At 38.5% G+C, this 22383-nt stretch overlaps 2 protein-coding genes across 3 annotated transcripts; one reads left to right on the top strand and one right to left on the bottom strand.

Moving 5' to 3' along the window:
• Positions 1-5647: 5647 nt before the first annotated feature.
• LOC137941521 (uncharacterized) lies at positions 5648-6907 on the top strand. 2 transcript variants are annotated; one of them, XM_068786971.1, is made up of 3 exons: positions 5648-6206; positions 6289-6422; positions 6733-6907. In XM_068786971.1, exons 1-3 carry the CDS (start codon positions 5939-5941, stop codon positions 6838-6840), a joined length of 510 nt encoding a protein of 169 aa, XP_068643072.1. In that variant the 5' UTR covers positions 5648-5938; the 3' UTR covers positions 6841-6907. The 2 variants fall into 2 exon arrangements, with proteins under 2 accessions (XP_068643072.1, XP_068643073.1); XM_068786972.1 differs by having other exon boundaries at positions 6723-6907.
• A 259-nt stretch (positions 6908-7166) lies between these two features.
• On the bottom strand, positions 7167-12880 carry LOC137941520 (protein PLASTID REDOX INSENSITIVE 2, chloroplastic). Its single transcript, XM_068786969.1, has 3 exons — positions 12556-12880; positions 12082-12180; positions 7167-7395 (listed from the first exon to the last, which is right to left on the bottom strand). Exons 1-3 carry the CDS (start codon positions 12826-12828, stop codon positions 7201-7203), a joined length of 567 nt encoding a protein of 188 aa, XP_068643070.1. The 5' UTR covers positions 12829-12880; the 3' UTR covers positions 7167-7200.
• Between the last annotated feature and the right edge of the window lie 9503 nt (positions 12881-22383).

Here is a 22383-nt window from a genome sequence, read left to right as displayed (position 1 = left end):
CTCGGAACATAGTTTTTGAGAAGGATTATTTAGAATCTTAATCTTCTACCTCAAGTGATAGATTGGTTATTGTTCACCGCACCCCTCAAGTACAAACTGGTGTTGAACAACCAATCATTGACGTTCCACAAATTGCTGACAACATTCCAGTAGATCAAGTTCTTCAAGAGTTGCCAAGCACTTTTGAACAACTAGTTGAACCACATACTTCTCAGGAAAATGATGGTTCTACATTAAGAAGATCTACTAGACTCAGGAGATCAGCAATTCCTGATGATTATATAGTGTATCTGCAAGAATCTGACATTGGAACCGCAAATGATCCCATGTATTTTTTCGAAGCCATGAGTTGCAAAGAATCAGAATTATGGTACAATGCCATGAAGGAAGAGATGAATTCTATGAAGAGTAATGAAGTCTGGGATCTTGTTGAGTTGCCTAATGGATTTAAAATCATTGGATGTAAATGGGTCTTTAAAACAAAGAAAGACTCATTAGGCAACATTGAGCGATACAAGGCAAGATTCGTTGCTAAGGGATTCACTCAGAAAGAAGGAATCGATTACAAGGAAACTTTTTCTCCTGTATCTAAGAAAGATTCCTTCCGCATTATTTTGGCATTAGTAGCCCATTTTGACTTAGAGTTGCAACAAATGGATGTGAAAACGACATTTCTCAATGGAGATCTAGAGGAGGAGGTTTACATGAAACAACCTGAAGGATTCCCCTCTAGTGATGGTGACAAATTGGTTTGCAAGCTAAAAAAGTCAATATATGGATTAAAACAAGCATCCCGCCAATGGTATTTGAAATTCCATAATGTAATTTCTTCATTCGGGTTTGTAGAAAACATTATGGATCAATGTATATACCAGAAGGTCAATGAGATTAAAATTTGTTTTCTTGTTTTATATGTGGATGACATTTTGCTAGCAACCAATGATAAAGGTTTTCTACATGAGGTGAAACAATTTCTCTCTAACAATTTCGATATGAAGGATATGGGTGAGGCATCTTATGTCATTGGCATTAAGATTCATAGAGACAGATTTCGAGGTATCTTAGGTCTGTCTCAGGAAACATGTATTAATACAGTGTTAGAGAGATTCCAGATGAAGAGTTGTTCACCAAGTGTAGCTCCCATTGTGAAGGGTGATAGGTTCAATTTGAACCAATGCCCGAAGAACGACCTTGAAAGGGAACAAATGAAGGACATTCCATATGCTTCTGCTGTCGGAAGCCTAATGTATGTTCAAGTCTGCACAAGACCTGATATTGCATTTGCTGTTGGGATGTTGGGGCGATATCAGAGTAATCCCGGGTTAGACCACTGGAGAGTTGCAAAGAAAGTCATGAGGTACCTTCAAGGAACCAAAGACTACATGCTGATGTATAGGCAGACGGACAATTTAGAAGTCATTGGTTACTCAGATTCTGACTTTGCTGGTTGTGTTGATTCCCGCAAATCAACATCAGGATACATTTTCTTGTTGGCCAGTGGAGCAATATCATGGAGGAGTGCCAAACAGACTTTGACCGCCACGTCGACTGTGGAAGCCGAGTTAGTTTCCTGTTTTGAGGCGACTTCACATGGTGTATGGCTTAAGAGTTTCATTTCTGGGCTTAGAATTATGGATTCTATCTCTAGGCCATTAAGAATATATTGCGATAATTCAGCTGCTGTTTTTATGGCCAAGAACAACAAAAGTGGAAGTCGAAGTAAACACATCGACATTAAGTATTTGGCCATACGAGAACGTGTTAAAGAAAAGAAAGTGGTCATTGAGCACGTCAGCACTGTCTTAATGATCGCAAATCCTTTGACTAAGGGCATGCCACCGTTTAAATTCAAGGATCATGTTGTGAATATGGGACTTGGTTCCATTATGTAAATTTTTTCACTGTATGAACAATGTTATTTCAGTGAAATTCTTAATTAATGTGATGTTTTTTTCTCATATTTATGTGCACTTTAATTATGTGAAAATTCATCTGTGTTGGACCAAGAGTAAACATAGGGTTTATTCATAAAGTATAAGTAATATATACATAGTAATACATGGAAGATAATACTCGTCATTAGAGGACCTATCGCCATGATTCATGTATTTATTACTTAAATTCAGATTATCGATGGGTTTAAGATTATATTAGAAGTTTGGACCAAGTGGGAGAATATAAACAGTTTTTATGAGAAACGGTTTTCTCATTACGTGGTCTCAAACTTCTGGCAGTTGCAACTTCCGGTAGTTGCAACTCCCTAGGTAATACAAAACCATGAACCTTGATGGGAGGTTGGTTTTCGGTTAAGAATGGTTTTCGGTCCCCTGTCTCGTCACTCTCATTCCCCTTCACTTCAGTGCCATCGCCGTGAGTGCCAAGAGATCGGAAGCACCGAGAAAATAAAAGCGAAGGAATTTGAAGCGTATCGAAGGAGGTATGATTTATCTTCCGCATAATTCATAATGAATTTCATGTTGTATTAGAAATTCATGTTTAAGACTTACATTCACTTATTCACATCTTGGGATCTTCTGTGCAATGTTATCTGCTGCATTTCAAGAGTCAAGGCAATCGTGATTAAGCGCCAATTTATGGGACCCAAAACACTTTTCTTTCAGATCTTTATATTCCCAACTCTTGTGAATTGGAAAAGAAACTTTGATTAAATTTTAATTTCTTCACCTTTTAGGTTGGCATCTCTTGGCAAAAGAATAGCACAGAAGCATTAGTTTCTTCGTTGCATCATCTTAATCAATTCGTGAAACGTTTTCGCAATGATTTTTCGCTAAAAGATACGGCGGCCTGCTGGTGAAAATGGTTACCCATCAAGACTGCTCTCAAGTAAAAGAAAACTACGAGTTCCGTTTCTCCCCCGGAAAGCAAGACAAACCTCGCTTGAAAAGAAGCACCACTTTCATTGCTGCTATTAATTTTATCATAACCCGCCGTATAAACAATCACCTCAAAATCCAAATTTAACCATGACGTTTGAATCACAAATGAAGGGATCGAGCAGGGGATCGATCCCCTTCAAGAGAGAGTTCATTTATCTTCGGGGGATTAGCTCTCTGCTACTCCATTTAAGAAAAACGGCTGATATCTTCTTTCTGCTTCCATCCTCTTGCTCTTCGCATCTGTTGACAACAGGAGGAACAAAGAAAGCGCTCCTTTCCCACCCTTTGTTTTGGAAAACAAAAGGGGTCGAAGGCAGCAGACAAAGATTATCCATAACCTAGGAACCTTATCCAGCTTTACTCACAAATAAAGCCTAATCGTTGATGCACTTTTTTGCATTGTAAAGGTGTTAATGTAGAGGCGTGATAAGGGTTCATCCTTAGAGGCCACCGATCACGACAGCAGAGCTAATTAGAGTCAATCTGCAATTGTTTATGCCGAGAATAGGAGCATGCTCAGGGGGCCACACCGAGAATAATAGACTTGGATACAGTCCAGGCAACTACTAAAAGCTTGCCCAGAAAAGGGTTTAAATCCTCATCCATGAAAAAAAAAGGAAAACACAACATTAATAGCTCTCAATTCTTTGGTGGGAATATGCTCTTTGCCATTAATAAGCCCAAATGTTATCCAGGTGGGAACGCCTAGAATCATCATAATCTTGGTCAATGTTGCTTGACCGAATACAAAATTTGTAGTGGCTCGACCATTTTCTTTAATGTGTAATCATGGGCATCCTCCCACAATTTAATTAACAGAGGTAGAGCTCATTAATGCTCTAACCTTTTTCTTTTTTTATAAGAATCTGTAGAGGATTTTGGATTTTCCACTGAGACTTCTTCTATGGCTGTGTTTCTTTCTTCTGTTTTCTTTTTCTCTTCTGCAACTATATTATTCTTCGAGTAAATAGATCAGTTAAGTTGGAACTTTGAAGAACAAGAAGAAAGAAATAATCTTTAAGAGGATTCAGTCAAGTGATTGAAACTGAAACATGCATTCAATCAGACTGGAACACTCACCTCCTCAATTGCAAGAACTTCATGGATCACAAGTTGGGGAGTTCAGGTTTCCTGTCGCCCATCATAATTATTGTGGAATAAATGGTTGGCTTCGCAGTTACATAGACCATACATAAAACATTCAGTGTCTTCTCCCTTTTGAGCACCTGAAAGTCTCAGACAAAATGGTCCACGCAGCAGGGCTTATCACCTCAACAACAGCATATACATTGGATCTTTCCTGTAAGGTGGACAAGTGAACACATCTGGGTTTTGTAAGGAAAAGAAAAATAATATGTGCAGTCAGCTACTGAAAGGGTCAAAGAAAGGATCAGCCTCCTTGGTTATTTTAATCAATTCCTTCTTTCACTCTATTCAAGGTCCAAAACATTGATTCTCCTTGTTTCCTTGTCTCTTAAGCACAGTATAAAAGATTGAGAAGGTATAAGACAAAATGAGAAGCTTCACCTTGCTGTTCCAAGGACGCAAGTTAAGAGTCCTTTCAAGTTCAGGATTGAAACTGGGAAATGTAGGTAGAGAGCTTCTTCCCTTTACGAAGCGAAGCCCCAAAAATCTGATGTTGTTTGGTGGGGAGGTTCCACAGGAAAATTAAGGCTTAGAAAAGGAGACTGGGACCAAAATGCTGTCCCCCCCCACATCTAACAATTTATGAACAATGGGACCCTTTTTCAACTATTAAAATCAGATTAACCATATATTATATTCATCCCATGCATAGTGTCAGTGCCCATGTCACCTCTCCAGTCCCCACTTTTGGACATGAAAGGGCTCTGTAATTGAATGTGTGAGGTCAAGCACCAACATCTTCATGTGCCTACTTGAATGACATTGATGGAGCTACAAGCAAGTCAAAGGGAGTTTTTGACATTGCCACGCTCGTGAGATTTATTGTAAACCCCAAGAAAGTTCTCTCTTACAGAATTGATTTTCTGTAACTGAGCTGATGATAGTTTATGGGTACCAAATCTTCCTCTCAGTAGAGTTGCTAATAAATTAAGAAAGAAAACGTGAAGCGAAAACTTACTCCTGATGGATCTTTTCTTGCTTTTCTTTGTCACTTGATTGCGATGGAGATTTTCCCAATCAAAAATTTCCCCTGTAAGCGATAAGACTGATGAAGACACTGACACTGCCCTCTATCCCATATCGATGTCCGTAAAGATTTGTTATAGACAACCATTGCTTTGACTGTGAGGGAAACGAGAAATCCCTCTTTGGAAGTAAAGTAAGAAAGATATTTTCCCAGGCATGAGGATGTGAAAAAGGCCAGTAGGAAAGAAGAATTTTCTGGTGCAGCTTTTAGCTCTTACTGGCCGTACCCACGATGATGACAGCAACTGAACAGAATACTAAGAGAGGAGAAATGGGAAGGTGGAGAAATGGAAGAAGATAAGAATTTTGAAGAAGACACAGAGCGTGGCCTTTCACGTGGACCCCACTGAACCCTGTTTTGCATTTCACGGAATCTCATGCTTTGGAATGCAATTTTTTTTTTTAAAAAAAAAAAGCACTTTGGTTTTCAGTCGCAGGCCACATGTCCTCCAAAGAACGAATCACATCATACCGCGCTGGAGGAGAGCTGCTGCTTCTACGGATGAGTTTTGATCAGAAGGCGACATATATATGATGGAGAGCGTTTTCCCTTTGTAATAGACTGCGTTTTTCTCAAAAGAAGGTGGTGGGTGGCGTGAGAAAGAGACAGCCCCGCCTTTCACCTCCTCTCCCTTCTTCTCTATCTTCAATTCTTCGTCCTTCATATACAGCATCACGCCCATCACACCAAAATTCTCTTTGTTCATGCTGTTTGCGGGTTGAGAGAGGAAGAACCAAGAAAAGAGAGAGAGAGAGAGAGAGAGAGAGAGAGAGAGAGAGGGTTTTCCTTTTTATTTGAAGTAACGATCTGGAAACCAGAGCTTCTCTTCTTGCGCGTTCGTTTCTTGCTTGGGGAGAGTGTGAGAGAGATGGGTAATTGTCAGGCGGCGGACGCGTCGACGGTGGTGATACAGCATCCCAAGGGTGGGAGAGTGGAGAGGCTGTATTGGCCTGTGAGTGCGAGTGAGGTAATGAGAAATAATCCAGGTCATTATGTAGCGCTTGTGACTTTCTGCCAGACCGGAGACGATCAAACGAGAGAAGGAAACGGGGGAGTGCGTTTCACGCGGGTGAAGCTTCTGAGGCCCAAGGATATCCTCATTCTAGGCCAGGTTTATCGGCTTGTAACCGCCCAAGGTACGCTCTTTGCTCCACTGCAGTCGTTGATATTCTTTCTTCGGATTTTTGACGTCTTGGTACTTTGATCACTTGGTTGCAGAGGTTATGAAGGGGCTGTGGGCAAAGAAGTACGAGAGGGAGAGGACGAGGAAGAACCAATTAGAATCAAATAAGAGGCAAGAAAGGCCGAGGGAAGAACAGCACTCGAGGCCGGCACCGGAGACGATGAATCAGGTAGAGTTCATTACCAATGCTGTTGCGAGGTGTGGGTTCAAATAATATAGGATCTAGATTATCTTCTCAGTGGGTTTTGAGTTCCGCGTTGATTCATACAATGGTGATCCGTTTTGCTCTTTATCCATCGAGAGAGATAGACTTCTTCTTTCCACCGTAAGGGCGTAGATAATAAAAGATGACCAATCACCATCATAAAATTTCTGATGATTATTTGCTCTTTATACATCAACGGAGCCCTCCCGAGTTCCACCAAAACCAAAACCAGATAATTATGACTTGATACTAATGCCGTTTCAGGGATTTTCAGGGAGTCAAACAAGAGAGACAACGGCCAAAACCAAGTCAATCGGCAGCAAGGTCAACCTCGAAACCGTGGCGTCCCTCTTTGCAGAGCATATCTGAGGTCACAATGTAACGATGAGACCTCATACTGCGCAAGACAGCAACGCTGAATAGACGCAGGAAAGAACTGCTTGACTCCACCGCATGGCGTGGAATGGGGAATAATCACATCATGTCATGCGTCTCTGTCATTTGTAGGATCCTTGTATAGGAACACCAGCAGCAGGCAAAGGAGTTCAAGCTTCTCTGCTCCTGTATTGTTCTTTGAAATGGATTCAGAACTGGATGTACCTAGATAAAACATGCTTCATTTGCAAGTGAGAACTACACAGCCAATTGTTCTTTTCACTTTTCATTTCAGTAGAAATGAGTTGCTGTTTGTACATACATTCTGAACAAAAGTAAAGAAAAGAAAAGAACTGAAAGAAGACGATCACTTTGGTGGCTGTGAAGTCCATGCTTCCCAGTCCTGATCCACATAATTTTGAGCCCACAACAAAGCTGTTCTTGCAGCTACAGGCGCCCCTGAAAGCTTTTTCTCCTTGAGTGCTAATAACATGTCAGTGAAAGGCTCCACTAGAAGGGTGCCTGGACCTCCATATTCCTTGAGCAGAAAGTTGCTGAATATCTGCTTTTTAGGAAAATCAGGATCCAAATTAGTGAGAATCCGGAAATCCCCATGGCATTGAGACATGCATACATGAAGCCTGTCTTGTCCACGTATCATCTTAGCATTAAGCCAAATTAATTACGCACACAACTACCCGGTTCATCTTAGCATTAAACCAAATTAATTACGCACACAACTGCCCGGTTCGAAAGTTCCTTCACCAGGCCCACTTCACATGCAATAGATGAAACTTTAGAGGCCTTTGAAGTTTGAAGTGGTGGTGCAAACTGTCTGATACTGACTGACATGTAGAGCTTCTTTCATTGATAACTAGCCTTCCAAGGGCTACGATGTGGAGATCAGAAGAAAAAAAAAAATTGGCACCATAATACTTTAGGATATTTATTTTATTTTGTCAGACAATAGTAAATATCACAAAAAAATATTTGACATTTATAAATGCTTGTAAACAAAGAGATAAACAAAGATTAGACACTCAAAATAAGGCAAACTTTTCTGTCCTAACCCTTACTATCAAATTGTCCTAAACATCACATATTGAATTTTTTATTTTTCCCATATAAGCACAGAACAGAGGAAATCAGAGTAAACAAACTGCCCATCTGTATTTGTTACAGGTGAAAAATCAGAGTGAAAAAGTTGCCTATCCATATCTGCTACAGATACAAAGAGATACAATTTTCTAAATGAAAAATCTCCAATGGTGAAATTGGTCAAAGGTTTTCTTTTTTCTCATATGACTTTTTCAGACGGCAGTAAAAGTCAACTTAAAAAAATAGATATGGTGGTAAAAGCATGCCTTAAATTCATCTTCAAGGTTTCACCAAATGCACCTTATAAAGAAGAGTTGCTCAGAGCTCTCAAAGAGCAACACTATCTTTTGCTTAGTCTCGGCCAGAAAAATAATAAGCCTATTCTACTTAAAACAAGAAGCAAAGCAGGTAACTTGCTTCCAGTGTATTGTTCACCTAATTGAATTGAGCATAATCTAAAACTAGCTTTTCTGTTGGTGCTAACTTGTAATCATTGAGCAGGAGCAAAGACCACATCTTAGGATGGTTTAGTCTTAGAGTAGCTTGGGATGGTTTAGTCTTACATTAGCGTCAGAACAAGTTGTTTAAAAGTTAGAAACTAAACTGTCTAACAGTAGCAGCACAAAATTGAGTTGTGGCACTCGGTTTACAACACAGTATATAATTTAAAATTTTTGTCGTTCATGAATAACGTGGAAATTTTTAGTGGAATACCTCATCCATAAAAGCATGACAAGTGATGTTTACCTCTTGTTTCTTCTCAAGCTATGACGAGGGTCACTATCTATTTTAAAGCATATAACTAGATCAAACATATTTATATGACTAGGGAATACTCCAGTGTGTAGGGCTCAATATACTTATTCAATGACATTCAAATGTCCTAACAAATCATGAATCATCTCTACACGTCAATTCTCACATCATTTCTTTATTCTTCTCTCTTTAAACAAACAGGGATGGCAAACATGGTTCCAGTTCCAACCATTAAGTACCAACCAATTTCATTTTGGCTGTCCATTCCAGTGAATGGCATAGATGCAAACAAGGCAAAATGAAGATTGCAAGTAGCAATTAGTGGAACTTATGATCAATTTGTTTTCATAGAGAATATATCTTTTACTAGTATATTTTGAAATAACTTGTGTTCAATGTCACCAAAATGTAGAACACAATAAAGATTATTTATCGGTAAACATGTGGAATACTCTAGGTAAACCCTAATGTTGCTTGGCCTATTTATGCTAACACTATTATTTGTTTAATCATGCCAAATGACAGAAAGGAAACTAAAATTATAATGACAGTTTTTAACCCGGCTACTAAGTAAGGCTGAAGCCTAGATAAGGGTAGAGGATTGTACTTGGTTGCAAACCAATTGAGCATAATAATATGAGTGTGAATCCTATGCCAAATGACAGAAAGGAAACTAAAATTATAATGACAGTTTTTAACCCGGCTACTAAGTACTTAACTGCTAGGCTGAAGCCTAGATAAGGGTAGAGGATTGTACTTGGTTGCAAACCAATTGAGCATAATAATATGAGTGTGAATCCTATCATACTTCAGCAGAAGTTTTTTTCCAGCTAAAGACAGAAAGATTTCCTTTTTCTTTTAGTTTAAATAAATTTATGTGGTACACATCAAACTCAGTGTGCAATAAAGATGACACTAGATCTTTTACTCCAGAGGAAGAAGACCTTGCTATTTGTTAAGGAATAGTCACACATAGATTAGTGAGTACAAAGATCTTGAGTTTTTTAGTTGGGAAAGAGGTTTCCTATGTTGGTTAGTCATTTTGGGATGGGCCTTGAACCCAACTTTACATGGTATCAGAGCGGGTACTCATATGTGGGCCTACACCTAAATTATCCACTTGTAGAACTACAAAAAGAGTACACGTGAGGGAGTGTTAAGGAATAATCCCACATAGATTAGTGAGTACAAAGATCTTGAGTTTATTAGTTGGGAAAGAGGTTTCCTAAGTTGACTAGTCATTTTGGGATGGGCCTTGGACCCAACTTCACACTATTAATGGATTTCCACTAGAAAATGAACATAATCAAGGTGTCAAAACTACATGGGGAAGTCACAAAGACATCACAACAAGCAAATCTAACACTGATTTTCAGTGGCAGATTAAGTGATGACTTTTAATGCAATCTGCATTGAGCATGGGTTCCTGCTTGTTACAAACTGCAATTTCATTATTTTGAAGTTCAAGAATCTAAAGCCATGATTAGACTGCATAATTCTGTTGTTTTTAGTCTCTCATTATCTTCAAGTTTTATACTCATGCTAATTCCTGCACACATCTACCTTCCCAAATTGTTCTCCTCCAATCCACTGATGCACATCACAATGAGGAAGAGCTAGCAGAAAAATACTTAACGGCATGAGATCATATACATAGTCACTCATATTTAGGAAAGAATAAGGAAGGAGGTCAAGTTCTAAGAATACAAAGTCCTAAATTCCAAAGTCCCTTTAAGTTGCACATTTTATTTACTTGCTGAAATAAGAAGTTTTACAAGACAAGTAACTTGCTGTTGTTATGAAAAGCATCACTCAAATAGCAACTTACAACTTTGGTTAAAAAATTCAATTAGAAAGTCTTTTCAAGAAGTGGTTTCTTGTTTTTTAAGTTCAAGTATTTATCTCAAATTTGTGTAGTCTAAAGTTAGCAAGTCTTTAGATTAGAAGTTGTTTCCTAAGTCTTAAATCGAGTCTATTTTCTTGAACCAACAACATAGGTTTCCTGCTTTGTTTATTTGCATATGTAACACAAAAATCAATCTTTTGCTATTTGATGAAGCTTTATTTTATTTTTTTCTGTTGGATAAACTTATCCTTTGTTTTTTTTGCACTATTTATTATTTTTCCTAACCCTACTTTCTGTCCTTTAAATTTCAACCGTCAAACTTGACTCTAGATTTTAGTTTTCAGGTTGTGCTGAAATTTAGGGTACTCATACTCAAGGAAGCTTTCAACTTCATTATTTCTTAAATCTAAACCACCATAAAGTGTCTCCCCAACCCTCTCAAAAAAAAAACTCCAACTAAAATATAAAAAATATTTCCTTTTGTGATTGACTTAATACTTAATTGGACAGCAGCTCCAAAGGTAACCCCCAGTCAACTAGAGCAGGTTTACAAATCTGAGATATTGCTGGTAACATCTGTTTGGTCATCAATGTACCTCTTGGTTATTGTGCCACAGCAAAACAAGGCTGAGAGCCCTCCTCTAGGACATCCATAGATCCATGACTCATTCATCAGTTTGCATCATAGAGAAGTGCAAATAGCTTTAGCTGATTCCTTGACAAGACCATTTACCTTCAACAACTTGTTGCATAAATGCCATACCTTTTTTTTTTTGAATTCTCTAATCTTAGGTTCTATTTTGTTTTTTAGTTGTAATGGAAAGTCTGTTCAAGAATTAAAACAGTCAGCCAGCCAAATTCTCATAACTGTAGTTTTTATTGAGTTCTCAAGGCCTCATATTCCAACTTGCTATATTTGCATCTTAAAGGTTTTCCAGGATTGCACACCCTAATCTGACTCCAGTTAGTCAACAATGTTTTGCTATTTTTGAAACGGGTTGGTTTTGATTTTCCATTACCTTCAATCTAAAAAATTCCCATTGTAACTTAAAGTAACAGGTTATTGTATGGATTGTGAATTTCTCCTGCTGCTAGTCCCGAGAATAAAGAAGTTCATGAAATTCTCATAATTTAAGAAAAAGGATTTCTTTCTGTATCAGATTCAGTCCCCATTAAGGTCAAATTAACATTTTCACAACCAGAGTTTGTTAAGCTAACAAAAAAAATTGTTCAGAATAGACTTTTCCCTCTACACTAGCCACCCTCCGTTGCAGTCCAGAAGAGGAGATGCTGAGGTTTCGTGTAAAGATTTCAATAATGTACACAAGCTTGGTGGATACAAAGAGCAAAAGGGTGCACACCAGGCAACAAAGAAGTTTCTTAACGAAGTTCTAGAGAGAGTTTAAAAGTGCTATAGGTCTAAAGAAAATTAACTTGTCCAATTTTCTAGAGAAAATGAATTGACCAGATGCACAAGAAGGCCGTATCTAGAACTCGGCCAATGAAATGTCTTGACAGTAAAACTGAAGTGAGCCTCGGAGTCTTTACCTCTGCACAGACGTCGACGACCACATTGATGTCACCTCCGAACGTATCTTTGTACTTTGACAGTCTCTTCAAAAGTTCACTTCGAAACTTACCAGTTTCCTACAAAATTCCGCCAAATAAGAACATATCAGAGGGAGATAGCACTGGGTATGATTGAAATAGAAAATAATTTTATTGTTGAGGAATTTGAGTCGGCAAAACCCTTGTCGGATAGAAGAGGCCAACAATGGCAAAGAAATGATGGTAATGGAATTAAGTAGAATGAAGAACTCACAGCTTTCGAAAAAGTAGAAACTCAAAAATGGGAATAAATATAACCACGAAACATGAAGCTAGTCAAAGACAGGTTTGCTTAAAATACGCACTTCCTATGAATTCAAAGTTTATTATTCGCTGGTATTCTGATAGAAACAAAAACCCAGATTGGGGACAATAAATGGATGGAGTCAAACTAGCTAAATAAGAAAGACTCACAACTACAGCGAATTCTGGAATTGGGTCTGGATAGGTGTATATCTTCTGCATTGAAGCTCTTTGAAGCCCTACGGAAGGATTCGACTGGTTGGGTCTGGCATAGAAGGATGGGAAAGGGCAGAATGAGGAAGAAACAAGAGAGGTTTTCAGTGTGACGAGAGACAGAGTAGTTCGGATGCGAGGGGCAGGCGTGGAACAACTCTCTACATTGATTTTGAAGGAACAGCGAGAGGACAGAGGTGAAAGAGCGGGAAGAACCAACATGGTGCGCATAGTGCAAATTTGCACACACTAACCGAGTAAAACTTAAAAAACACCGATTGTAGCGTGGTGGTAGGGGCGGGCGTGTTGCATAGCCTAAAGTCCAAACGTATTCGGCGTAACAGATGACGAATTAAATAGGGTGATAACGAGCTAAGCTAATTTATAAGCGGTTTAGTTCAATTTGTCCGAGCTGGAGTCCAACTCGAACATTAAACATAAGGAGAATTTAGTGCCCATTTAAAGTGAAATTGAAATGGAAAATGAACAGAACAAGTATGATTGTAGCATCGTGGTAGGGGTGGGCATGTTGCGTACCCAAAAGTCCAAATGTATTCGGTGTAACAGATGACGAATTAAATAGGGTGATAGCGAGCTAAGCTAATTTATAAGCGGTTTAGTTCAATTTATCCGAGCTGGGGTCCAACTCGAACATTGAACATCAGGAGAGTTTAGTGCACCTTTAAAGTGAAAGTGAAAAGGAAAATGAACAGAACAAGTATGATTGTAGCGACGTGGTAGGGGTGGGCATATTGTGTACCCAAAAGTCCAAACGTATTCGGCGTAACAGATGACGAATTAAATAGGGTGATAGCAAGCTAAGCTAATTTATAAGCGGTTTAATTCAATTTGTCCGAGCTGGAATCCAACTCGAACATTGAACATAAGGAGAGTATAGTGCACTTTTAAAGTTGTTATGTAGGTGCTGTTAGAGTGGTTTCGTCCATTTTTGTAGGCGGTAGCTTTCCGCACCTAACAGATCGGTCTGTTGGGTAGTATTGGCTAACCGATGTCATGGTATCAGAGCTAGGCACGCCACGACCCGCGTTCGTATCCCGTGAGAAGCGGCTCCAGAATGGGCGGGGTAGGTGTCAGAGTGGTTTCGTCCACTCTTGTTAGAGTTTGTGGTCTGAGTTAGGTACTTGGCTTTCCACACCTTAAATGGCTAGTCTTTTCGGGTTGTATTGGCTAGGTATCTGACTCAGAACTTCATAGTTAAGCGAGTCCTAGGCAAGAGTACTTCCCAGGAGGACCCATCCTAGAATTACTCTAGCCTAGGCTCGCTTAACTACGAAGTTCTGAGTCAGATACCTAGCCGTTTAAGGTGCGGAAAGCCAAGTACCTAACTCAGACCATAAACTCTAACAAGAGTGGACAGAACCACTCTGACAGGTGGCTTGAATGTAAGCCCGCTTACTCGCTTACCCGATTACCCGATTAGGCCACACTGTTATGGCCCAACCCGGTTAAGCCAAAATAGGGTTTTGAGTTTATAAGGGGGTTTTTGAAAAACGAGTTTTTTTTACAGGAGAAATCAAAATCAATTTGTAATCACTTGGAGCCGCACAACTCTTGTCTTCGATTTAGTGGAATCGCTTGTCGTCTCTTCCCGTGGAGTAGGTTGTTGCCGAACCACGTAATTTATGTGCTTTGTGTGTGATTGATTTACTTCTTTATTTCCTCATTTTATTTCTCATTTACATATATATTTCGTTGTTGGATATAATCTCGAAATCGTTTTCGGTTTAGTTATAACAAACTGGTATCAGAGCTGCCTTTCCGGCAACGGCACAGGATCTCAGCTCCTCTCTCTACTTCCGCACCTCTGAATGGCGACAGAGAGATCTTTGTCCAGAGAGAGAGAGAAGCTCATTTTTCGTGAGTCCTGAGGGAGCCCTTTTCCGCTGCTTGTTTCTGTAAGTGCCGAGAGGGCTTAATCAACCGAGCAAGGGAACTTAATTTGTTTTCCCTTTTGTGATTGAAATTATTTTGGTCAAATGGCTGCGAAGTATACAGTAGAGAAGTTCGATGGGTAGATGAGTTTCAGTCTATGGTGTATGAAAATGCTTGCCCTATTGGTTCAACAGGGTTTCTATAAAGCGTTGAATGGGAAAGAGAAGCTTCGAGCGACGATGTCAGAGGAAGACAAGGAGGACATTGACATCCAAGCACTTAGTTCAATTCAGTTGTGCTTGACGGATGAGGTTTTGTGGGAGGTTGCAGATGAGACCACCGCGACTGGTTTGTGGCTCAAGTTGGAGAGTATTTATATGACTAAATCTCTCACGAATAGGTTGAACTTGAAATAACGCATCTACACTCTTTGGATGAAAGAAGGTACATCTATTAAAGAACATATTAATGAATTCAATAAGATTGTTATGGATTTGAAAAATATTGATGTTACTATTGAAGATGAGGATCAAACACTGATTGCACTGTGCTCTTTACCTTTCTCTTATGAGCACTTCGTTACGACTATGTTCTATGGGAACGATACCATATCTATGGAGGATGTTAAAGCATCCTTATACTCTAAGGAGTTGAGGAAGAAGGTGTCTACCAATGGGAGCGAGGAACAAGTAGATGGTCTATTTGTTAGAGGGAGAATGAAGGGAAAAGATTTATCAAATTCTAAAGGCAGTGATCGTTCTAGGTCGAAGTCAAAAGGGAAAAAGGGCAAGTGCAATTATTGTCGTCAATCGGGACACTTTGTACGAGACTGTCCAAAACTCAAAGAGAAGGAGAAAAGAGAAGGAAATAAAGATGTTGTTGAAGATCATTCAGATGGTTCAGAATATGTTCTCTCAGTTGATGCTTGTGCTGCACACTCACAAGATGAGTGGATACTTGACTCTGGCTGCTCCTACCACATGTGTCCTACCAAGGATTACTTTGCGACATATCAGTCGGTGAATGGTGGTACAGTTTTGATGGGGAACAACATGCCCTGTAAAACTATAGAGATTGGAACAATTCAAATCAAGATGCATGACGGTATAGTGAGGACTTTGTCAGACGTTCGGCATGTACCAAATTTGAAGAAAAATCTTATTTCTCTAGGTTCTCTTGATTCTCTTGGTTGCAGATATACTGCTAAAGGTGGAGTTATTAAGGTCTGTAAAGGTGCTTTGGTTGTGATGAAAAGGAAAAAGGTTGGTAACCTTTATGTGTTTCAGGTCAGTATAATTATAGGTGCTACAACAGTTTCCTCATCTGCAGATTCAGATTCAGACACTACTCGTCTGTGGCATATGCGCTTCGGGCATATGAGTGAGAGGGGTATGACAGTTTTGAGCAAACAGGGTCTGCTTGGTAGTCAGAAAACAAGGAATTTAGACTTCTATGAACATTGTGTTTTTGGGAAACAGAAGCGACTTAAATTCAGTACAGCTATCCATAGAACCAAGGGTATAGTGGACTATATTCATTTTGACTTGCGGGGTCCCTCTCGTGTTCCTTCAAAAGGTGGTGCTCGGTACTTCATTAGCTTCATTGATGACTACTCTAGGAAGGTTTGGATTTATCCGTTGAAGACAAAGGATGAAGCGTTTCTTACTTTCAAGTAGTTTAAGGCCATGATTGAGAACCAAACTGGAAAGAAGATCAAGCATCTGAGGACTGATAATGGTTTGGAGTTCTGTTAATGGGAGTTTAATGATTTCTGCAAGAATGTGGGAATCGCTTGGCATCGCACAGTTAGGAAGACTTCTCAGCAAAATGGTGTCGCATAACGCATGAACATGACACTCTTGGAGAGGGCTAGATGTATTCTCTCTAATGCAAGTTTGGATAAAGAATTTTTGGCTGAGGCTGTTTCCACAGCATGCTACTTGGTGAATCGGTCTCCATCAACTGCTATTGAGTGTAAGACTCCTGTTGAGGTATGGTCTGGAACTCCTACTGATTATTCTAGTTTAAAAATTTTTGGTTGTCCAGCTTATGCTCATGTTAACGAAGGAAAATTAGAACCTTATGCTAAGAAATGTGTATTTTTGGGTTATGCATCTAGGGTGAAAGGGTATAGATTATGGTATCCTAATCCAAAGTCACCTAAGTTTCTTATTAGTAGAGATGTTACTTTTGATGAAACTTATATGCTTCACCCGAGAAAGGAGTCTGATGATGCATGTAGAAATCATGATATCAGTGAACAAGTGGAGCTAGAGTGTGACACTTCTGGGAAAGACATAGTAAACACTCCAGTTCAGTCTATTGAGGAAAAGGTGCAAGATTCTAGTGAGGTAGAAGATGCATCACAAGAGCAACAGTACAGTTTGACTCGAGATCGTGTGAGGAGGCAGATTAGGCCACCTCAAAAGTACGGCTATGTAGACATGGTTGCTTATGCATTGACTGTGGCAGAGACCGTTCAATTTCAAGAGCCTTCTACATACCGTGAAGCTGTCACGGGTAGTGATTCTGAAAAGTGGACTATTGCTATGAATGAAGAGATGGAATCTCTACCAAAGAACCAAACTTGAGAGTTTGTGAAACCACCAAAGGGAAAGAAGATTGTTGGATGCAAATGGGTCTTCAAGAAAAATGAAGGAACTCCAGGTGAGGAAGATGCTAGATACAAGTCACGTTTAGTGGCAAAGGGCTATAGTCAGAGAGAGGGTGTAGATTTTAATGAGGTATTCTCACCCGTTGTGAAACATAACTCTATTTGCATGATGCTTGTTATGGTTGCCATGTTTAACTTAAAGCTAGAGCAGCTTGACGTCAAGACAACTTTTCTACATGGTGAGCTTGAAGAGCAAATTTATATGCATCAGCCTGATGGGCTTTCTGTTTCAGGAAAGGTGGACTATATTTGTTTGTTTCAAAAATATTTGTATGGGCTGAAACAATCACCTAGACAGTGGTATAAGTGGTTCCACATGTTTATGGTGGACCATGATTATTCTAGAAGTGAGCATGACAATTGTGTTTATTTCATGGAGCTCGCAGATGGTTCATTTGTGTATTTGTTATTGTATGTTGATGACATGCTTATTGTAGCAAAAGATATGTCTGTGGTCAACAAGTTAAAGGCTCAACTCCGTGGTGATTTTGTGATGAAAAATTTGGGCGCAGCAAAGAAAATATTGGGCATGGAGATTCACAGGGATAAAAAGGCAAACAAGTTGTACCTATCACAAAAGAATTATATGGAGAAGGTACTTAAGCATTTTGGGATGCAGGATTCTAAATTTGTGAGCACTCCACTTGCTGCTCATTTCAGACTTTCAGAAGAGTTATCACCGCAGACCGAGGAGGAAGAGGAGCACATGTCTCATGTTCCATATGCTAGTGCAGTCGGGAGCCTTATATATGTTATGGTTTGCACTCGTCCAGATATTTCACATGCGGTTAGTGTTGTGAGTAGATATATGGGACATCCGGGCAAGGGACATTGGCAGGCTATGAAATGGATATTTCAATATCTGAAGGGTACTACTAATACTGGTTTGGTATTTGGGGGTTGTAGAGATAATGGTGTTGTTGGCTATGTTGATTCTGATTATGCTGGAGATCATGATAAGAGGAGATCTCTGACTGGTTATGTTTTCACTCTCTCGAGTTGTGTTGTGAGTTGGAAGGCAACATTACAGACTATAGTTGCCTTATCCACCATAGAGGTCGAGTACATGGTTGTGACTAAGACAGTAAAAAAGGTGATCTGGTTGAGAGGCTTACTTGGTGAGCTTGGTTTGCCACAAGGTGCTACAGTTGTTCACTGTGATAGTCAGAGTGCTATAAATTTGACTAAAAATCAGATGTATCATGAGAGAACTAAGCACATTGATGTCAGATATCATTTTGTGAGAGATATTGTCTCTCAAAGCCATATTGAGGTAAAGAAGATTGGTACCACAGAGAATGCAACATATATGATGACCAAACCAGTTCCTACACTCAAGTTCAAGCACTACTTGGACTTAATTAGTATTCGCAGTATCTGAAGAGGATGCCCTCAGGGGTAAGGTGGAGATGGCGATAGATAGTTCCATTTTTTCAGAGAGGATTAATTGCATTCAAGCCAAGCTGGAGATTTGTTATGTAGGTGCCTTGAATGTAAACTCGATTACCCGCTTACCCGCTTATCCGCTTACACGATTAGGCCACATTGTTATTGCCCGACCCGGTTAAGCCAAAACAGGATTTTGAGTTTATAAGGGGGTTTTCGAAAAAGGGGTTTTTTTTACGGGAGAAATCAAAATCGATTTGTAATCGCTCAGAGCCGCACAACTCTTGTCTTCGATTTAGTGGAATCGCTCGCCGTCTCTTCCCCGTCGAGTAGGCTGTTGCCGAACCACGTAATTTCTGTGCTTTGTGTGTGATGGATTTACTTCTTTATTTCCTCATTTACATATATATTTCGTTGCTGGATATAATCTCGAAATCATTTTTGGTTTAGTTATAACAAAAGTGAAAGTGAAATGGAAAATGAACAGAACAAGTATGATTGTAGCATGGTGGCAAGGGTGGGCATGTTGCATACCCGAAAGTCCCAAAGGTATTTTGCACAACAGATGACAAATTAAGTAGGGTGATAGTGAGCCAAGCTAATTTGAAAGTTGTTTAGTTCAATTTGTCTGAGCCTGAGTCTAACTCGAACATTGAACATAAGGAGACTTTAGTGCACTTTTAAAGTGAAAGTGAAATGGAAAATAAACTAAACAAGTATGGTTGCACTTGGCTCAAAAGCTCCCTAGCCTGCTCATAAAGTCATTTTCGTTTAGCTGATTTTAAAATTCAAATAATAGGCACCCAACTCTTATTTCAGCTCAGCTATCCAAGACAAATAGAGTTATCTATAATATTATCTAATAAATAACAAAATACTTTGAAGCCCATAGGGTGCTCACACACGTTTCACCATCTTCGGTCTCCCAACAATACCATCTTTCATATATTTATCTTAAATCTATCATTTATCGCCATTAAGATCTAGTGTCATCTTCTCCTCCAAGTCCTTTTCTTTGGAAAACTAAAACCCATTTTTTAAGAAAACTATCCATTAAATGAATTTGTATTGTTTGTCTTGTTTCATAAAAATACACCATGTCTCTATGGTGAGTGCTTTGAAGTCCTTTTTAGCATCTTCCCGGGGGCCGGCCCCTTCTTAGCCTTCTCAGTAGGTTTTCTTCCCTATGTTGGCCTCAAGATCCTCATTGAAGTAATTTTGATAATAATGTTAAATTCTAGCATTTCATAATCTTAAGATGCTACAAGGAGAAGAAGAAAATGAGAGAAAAGATGAGAAGAAAGAATACAAAAGAGTGTTGAAGAGCAGTTATAGAAGAGTCTTACATGACTCTCACACTAAGAAGTCTCACAAAGCTAGAATTAATATAGTGAAGTTTTACAGGAGTTTCACAGGAGGTCTCACAAAAGAGTCTCAGTTAAAGGTGTTTTGGTTATGTTAGTTTTCTAATTATAGTTAATTATTTAATTATTCTAGGACTTATCCTTTAGCGTTTAATTTTGGTGTAACTAGGACCAAGGTAGTTTAATTGTAATTGAATCCTACATATTTTCTCTAATATAAATAGAGGTTCATTCTACTCAAATAACACAAGTCGTTGAAGTATTTTTCTTTTCAAAAAATTTAACAAAGAGTGCTAACTTGGGTGTAAGATTGAGAGAGAGAAGACAAGTGGAGAAGAACAAGAATAGAGGGCATGTTGAGGACCCTTAGGTCTAAAATGGGGCAAGCTCCTCTCTAATCATAATATATATTATAAGCTTAAATTCCAAATTACAAGTGTGCCCCCTCAGGGCTTCTTATGAATAAGTAAAAAAACTAAAGTAGCTTAAAGGAACATGTCATACTTTTTAGCACTCTCCCTCAAGTTGGTGTTACAAGTACATTAAACAAGCCAAGTTTGGAGCAATATTGTTGAAGGAGATTGGCTAGAACAACTTTGGTTAAAATATTTGCAAGTTGACTCTTTGAGGGAATGTGGTTCATGCAAATAACTCCATTTGTGAGTTTTCCCCTCATAAAGTGGCAGTTAATAATGTGTTTTGTTCTTTCATGGAAGGCTAGATTTGTAGCTATGTGAATAGTTGCTTGTTTGTCAAAATGAAGTTGCATAAGAGTTATAGCTAGGAGCCCAAGTTTTGTGAGTAAAGACCTCAACCAAAGCATTTGGTTGAAGAACAAGTATGAAAAAGTCTACATGACTCTCATAGAAAGAAATCTCGAAGAGAAATAATTAATAAGATAGAATCTTACATGAGTCTTATAGGAGGAAGTTCCACATAAGAATTTTAATTAGAAGAGTTTTAGTCTTCTATTTATGTTTAGTTGTTTAATTAATCTAGGACTTATCTTTAGGAGTTAGACTTTAGGTGTAATTAGGACATGGGTAGTTTAATTGTATCTTGATTCTATTTGTTTCTTCTATTATAAATAGATGTTCATTGTACTTAGTTATAAGGAAGTCAGTGAATTATTTTTCTTCTCTAGAAATTCAACATGGAACCAAAGCAGGTTTTGTGAGTCAACTTGGTCAACCCACAAAGACAATTTTTTTTCTTACTCATGTCTTTATTTCACTTCTTCCAATATTTATTTCCATGTTTATCATTCTTTCCTAAATTCAGGTTTTTATTTATTTGCTACTCGTTCAACCCTTTGGTTCCCTACGGGTTGTTGAAGATATTCTCCTACTATAATCTCCTTCATTAGTTCACCTTCTTAGTTGGTTCTTGGAAAACAAACCAAATTTTCCTATTTATTTCATTGTCTAATCCAAAGATAACAAGGGAAGGTCCCACACTATGTTGTTCTCTTTCTCGGCCTCATTGCCATCTCCAACTGTGCTGTTGCAAAATTCAAGGAAACCAAGAAATCTTTGCCTCTATGCCTTGTGGTTTCTACTTGACCATACTAGTATTTGCAGTACACATGGATGATTATAATTCAACTTATGTTTTTGTTATTTATACTTGTTGAAGAGCAGATATGGAAGAATATTACATGACTCTCACAGAGTCAAAATTCATATAGTGGAGTCTAAGAAGAGTTTCATGGAAGAAAATCTCACAGAAGAGTCTTAGTTAAAGTTGTTTAAATTATGTTAATCATCTATTTATGTTTAGTTATTTAATTTTTCTAGGACTCATCTTTTAGGGTTTAACTTTGGGTGTAACTAGGATAAGGGTAGTTTAATTGTAATTGGATTCTACTCGTTTCCTCTATTATAAATATAGGCTCATTGTACTCAAATTACAACAAGTCAGTGAAGTTTTTATTTTTTCAAAAAAATCAACATGGTATTAGAACGGGTTATGTGAGTTGACTAGGTCAACCCACACAGACAATGTAATTTTTTTTTATATCTATTATCTCTAGTAGTTTAGGTTTGTATTCTATCATTTTCTTTCTTTTGTGTTCCATTACCCGTTGTTTTCTTGGTGTTCTCACCTCCATACTAAAAGCTTCACATTTTAAATTATACATTTATGGAAATAACTCTGAGTCTACTTTCTAATTCAAAAATAATTTTGGCAATTGGAGTTTTCTACAAAAAGAAATTCATATTTGAAACAACAAAGGTTAGACTGCAAGAGAGGTTCAAGTATCAGTAAAAAACTTCAAATTTTCAGCCATTTTATATAGAATGAAACTTTATATGAAGAATTATATATCAAAATAAATATCTATAAGTTTATTTTTTTTACCTATCCAACCAATTCTCAATCCGAGTTTTTTGGAGGGAGATATCAATCTCGGAATAGTCAATGGTCATGCTGCCAAAGAAGAAAGAGTATTTAATTCGGCTAGATTAA

The sequence above is a fragment of the Aristolochia californica genome, unplaced genomic scaffold (assembly GCF_029961685.1).
Source record: "Aristolochia californica isolate CCGP_79_NKW_82.1479 unplaced genomic scaffold, dmAriCali1.0.hap1 SCAF_9, whole genome shotgun sequence".
NCBI classification, from domain to species: Eukaryota; Viridiplantae; Streptophyta; class Magnoliopsida; order Piperales; family Aristolochiaceae; genus Aristolochia; species Aristolochia californica.
This window is presented reverse-complemented; position numbering and strand designations above follow the sequence as displayed.